Here is a 3,389-nt window from a genome sequence, read left to right as displayed (position 1 = left end):
GGGAGCAGCATCCTTGTTTCTTCCCCCAGCCCTCCCGATGCTGCTCTGCTAGCGTGTTAGTGTTTGCAGGAACCACCAGGGCTCCAGGCGTGATGAAGGAGGGGATGAGCAGAGGTGCTGGAAAACGGGGAGGGTCGCTGCTGGTGGCTCCTGCCATGATCCATCCTGGACTGGTTTGGACAAACTCTGTCCAGACTTGGAGGGCCTGGCAGGGTGAGATGGAGGATGTGGGTCCAGGCACCCCCAGGTCTGGACTGCAAGCTGCCCCTTTCCTCACCCCGTTCCCTGTTGGGCATGATGCTGTCACTTCGTGATGTTCTCACCTAAACCCTTACTCTTATGCCAGAGGGGCAAAGGCAGTGCTGTCACTGGCCTGGGGAAAGGTGAGGGGCTGTCCAGCAGCCATGAGCAGTGGGTGCCATCTCTGGATGTGGGGGGACTGAACACCATGTGCATTGCAGGAGTGGCCAGGGGTTATCAGCTGTAGCTGAGGGACGAGGCAGAGTGCTGCAGGCAGGACAAGTGTGTTCTTCTCCTCATCCTCCCCCAGCCAGCAGTCATGGCATGTGGGCTATCATCAACATGCCTGTTGTGTAACACTGAAAAAAAACCAATGCCCAATGTAAAAGGGAGGTTTATTGGTGGAAAGATATACATGATTATGCTACAGAGCTGGAGAGATGTGCTGTGAAAGGAAACAGAGCCAGACACTAGCTCAATCAATCTCACGGAGTCCCACTGTGATTCCTAAGTCCCACTGTGATGCAATGGCTTTTTCCAGGACTTCATGACAGAAGAAAATAGGGTTCTTGACCACTTGTTCAACATTTATGATGCTCCTGCAGGTGAAAATCCAAAAGAAAATAACCTCAGTGAGAACCAAGAGTTGCAAGTTACAAAACACAGGCATTTTTTCGGGATACAGAGTAGTCAGTTCTTTCTGTGTTAAACAGACAAAAGCTGGACCAAGGTCTTGCAGCAAGCTGTGCCTGGACTCCTGAGAAACTGCTCATGAGACAGCAGCCAGCAGAACTGCTGTGCTGAGTAGGATGCAGACCTGACCTCCTCTACAGCCCGGCAGCATCATACCTCTGACTAGTTAATACACTGCCTCCATGATTCATGTCACCTCGTGTTCTCCTCAGATAATGTATTTACTGTCCCAGAAAATGTTTCTGTTAGTCCATGTGGAAAACCTTGCTTGGGTCTGGGAAGCATAGGCTCCAGAGGGAAGACGTTAGAGGATGGCCATAGGTAAATGGTTCCTTAGTACATATCTGTGCTTTTGAGGAAGCTTTGAAAGTATTTCCTGGCTTTTCCATTATTCTGCACTTTGGCTTTCATTCTAGATGCTGAGCTCTTCCCATGAACAGCAGCATGGTCCCCACTTGGATTCCACTGGTGTCATGGGACAGGACCTGGCCCCTGTCTCTGCTCTCTGAGAAGCCTTAAGGAGACTTCATTTATTTTGAGAATGGCTCCTGTTCTACTCATTCTGCTTTTGCTGCTTTATAGTTCACTTTCTTATCTGCCTGTTTGGTTATTTTCTGGCTTTCGCTTACCTTTTTGTATCCACAGTCCGTTTCTGCAACAACCTCGTTGCAAGGTGATGAGTATTGAGCAACAGCATACTCTTCTGGAGAAGAAGAATAGAAACATTCTTGTTACCCTGGAGAACTCTTCTTGTGCCTTTCCCTGGAGGTGGACATAACCTATGCATGCTTAAACTGGAGATCCTTGAAATATCCTTTATTCTGGTGCATGTATTTTCATAACTTTCTAGTCATGCCTATTGATCACCTTGGGCATGAGACCAAGGTGAATAAAGTGAAATGAGTCTCTCCCCTGGCACTAGATTCAGGTGCTGATGGAGTCCAGAGGAGTGCTGTTTGCAGCAGGGCTGGTTCTGGGTGTCCCTTAAGGCACACTGTTTCTGCTGCCCCTGTCCCCACACTTCACACTGGTTAAAATCAAAGCCATACCTGTTTCATAGTAGTCATAGATCTGCACGGGTGCTGGCTTGGGGTGGGTCACTGCAAAGTCCTGCTCAACCGAGAAAGTGATTTCTTTCCTTTTCTTCTGTGACAGCTGTGATGGAAGGTCAGAGATCACATCAGTCTTTTTATTTGTACAGCACCATCCAGAGCAGACAAGGGTGGTGGCTGACAGGTTGCATATTCCAAATCCCACTGATGCCACACCCACAGATATGGGACAGCCATTATCCAAACATGTTTGGAGAGTCCAAAGTGAAACTGAACTGAAAAGTTAATAGATTTTTCTGTGCTGCTTGTATCACCTGATTCTGTAATTATGGCATATCCTATTGCCAGAGATGGGAAAATTGCCCAAAGGGACTGAGTTTAATTTTCCAGGATGTCCCAACGGTCAGGATGATAAAGTCTGGTATTCCAGTTCCTCCAATTTCAGACATGGACATTATGTGCCACCAAGAAACTGTTTACAGAGTCCATCACTCAGGTATTGGCTTCTGTTAGTTCTACAGTGCCCTGAGCAAATTATTTACTAAGTGAATTCTGTTTCAGGGATTAGATTACAAGTAAAATTTTGCAATGATCTAGTGTAAGAGAAGCAAAGAAAATCTTTCCAGAGGAGAATGAAAGCAGTGTTTCCTGTCCTGTTGGAAAGACTGATGTTTATAAGAAGCTTACCAAAGAGGCATAGACACAAGGGAACCACTTTTCTGGTGTTTATCTGCTTTTTACTGAAATAAGAAATAATTTTGTTTAATTTCAATGTGTTTTTTATTTTAATGAACTTTTTTGATTTTTTAGTTGCTGGCAGGACAGCTGTCAGTTTGAAGCTGTTTGGAAGATTGGGAAGTTACACGCAGTTTGGGAAGTAAGCAGCTTAGTGATAACAGTAGAAGACTGTTGAGGAAGAGAACATGATAAATGCACCATATAAGGGATATCCATATTGTGGTTATACCTATTACATGCTGTTTCCATCCTTTGTGAAAATCAAATACACAGTGACCAGAACTTACATTTTGCAGATAAAGGAGGACGTGATTTTTCTTATTTTCTACTTGCATCACTGTTTGACTGTCAATGAGCTTTGAAACAAGAAAATGGAGATAAATATATTTGTAAAACATTGCAAAACAAGTGCTGCCTCAGACCCTACTGCTGCATGTCTATGGTATTCATTCTTCTCCTAGTCAAGTTTCAAGGGCTGGTAATTGACTTTTAGAGTCCAAATATGGCTGAATAGGTTAAAAGGATGGACAAAACCCCACCACTTGACTTAGTTAGGGGTATGAGCTCTTTCCAAACACACAGGTCACTGCAATTCACTTGGGGAATTCTGCCTGACTCTGGTGTGATGTGCATTTCAGAGCTAGTCTGAGAGGTTTCCCACCCTTT

At 45.1% G+C, this 3,389-nt stretch overlaps 1 protein-coding gene across 1 annotated transcript in view; it reads right to left on the bottom strand.

Annotated features, from left to right (window-relative positions):
* Positions 1–726: 726 nt before the first annotated feature.
* LOC102038972 (ovostatin-like) overlaps positions 727–3,389 on the bottom strand; it is a 25,305-nt gene continuing 22,642 nt past the window's right edge. Inside the window, exons 33-36 of the mRNA XM_005427420.2 lie at positions 3,011–3,079; positions 1,983–2,088; positions 1,563–1,636; positions 727–839 (exon numbers count right to left, since the gene is read on the bottom strand). Coding sequence (XP_005427477.2) covers positions 822–839; positions 1,563–1,636; positions 1,983–2,088; positions 3,011–3,079 — 267 coding nt within the window. The 3' untranslated portion in view covers positions 727–821. The remainder of the gene's footprint in view (positions 840–1,562; positions 1,637–1,982; positions 2,089–3,010; positions 3,080–3,389) is intronic.

Source organism: Geospiza fortis, unplaced genomic scaffold (assembly GCF_000277835.1).
Source record: "Geospiza fortis unplaced genomic scaffold, GeoFor_1.0 scaffold286, whole genome shotgun sequence".
NCBI classification, from domain to species: Eukaryota; Metazoa; Chordata; class Aves; order Passeriformes; family Thraupidae; genus Geospiza; species Geospiza fortis.
This window is presented reverse-complemented; position numbering and strand designations above follow the sequence as displayed.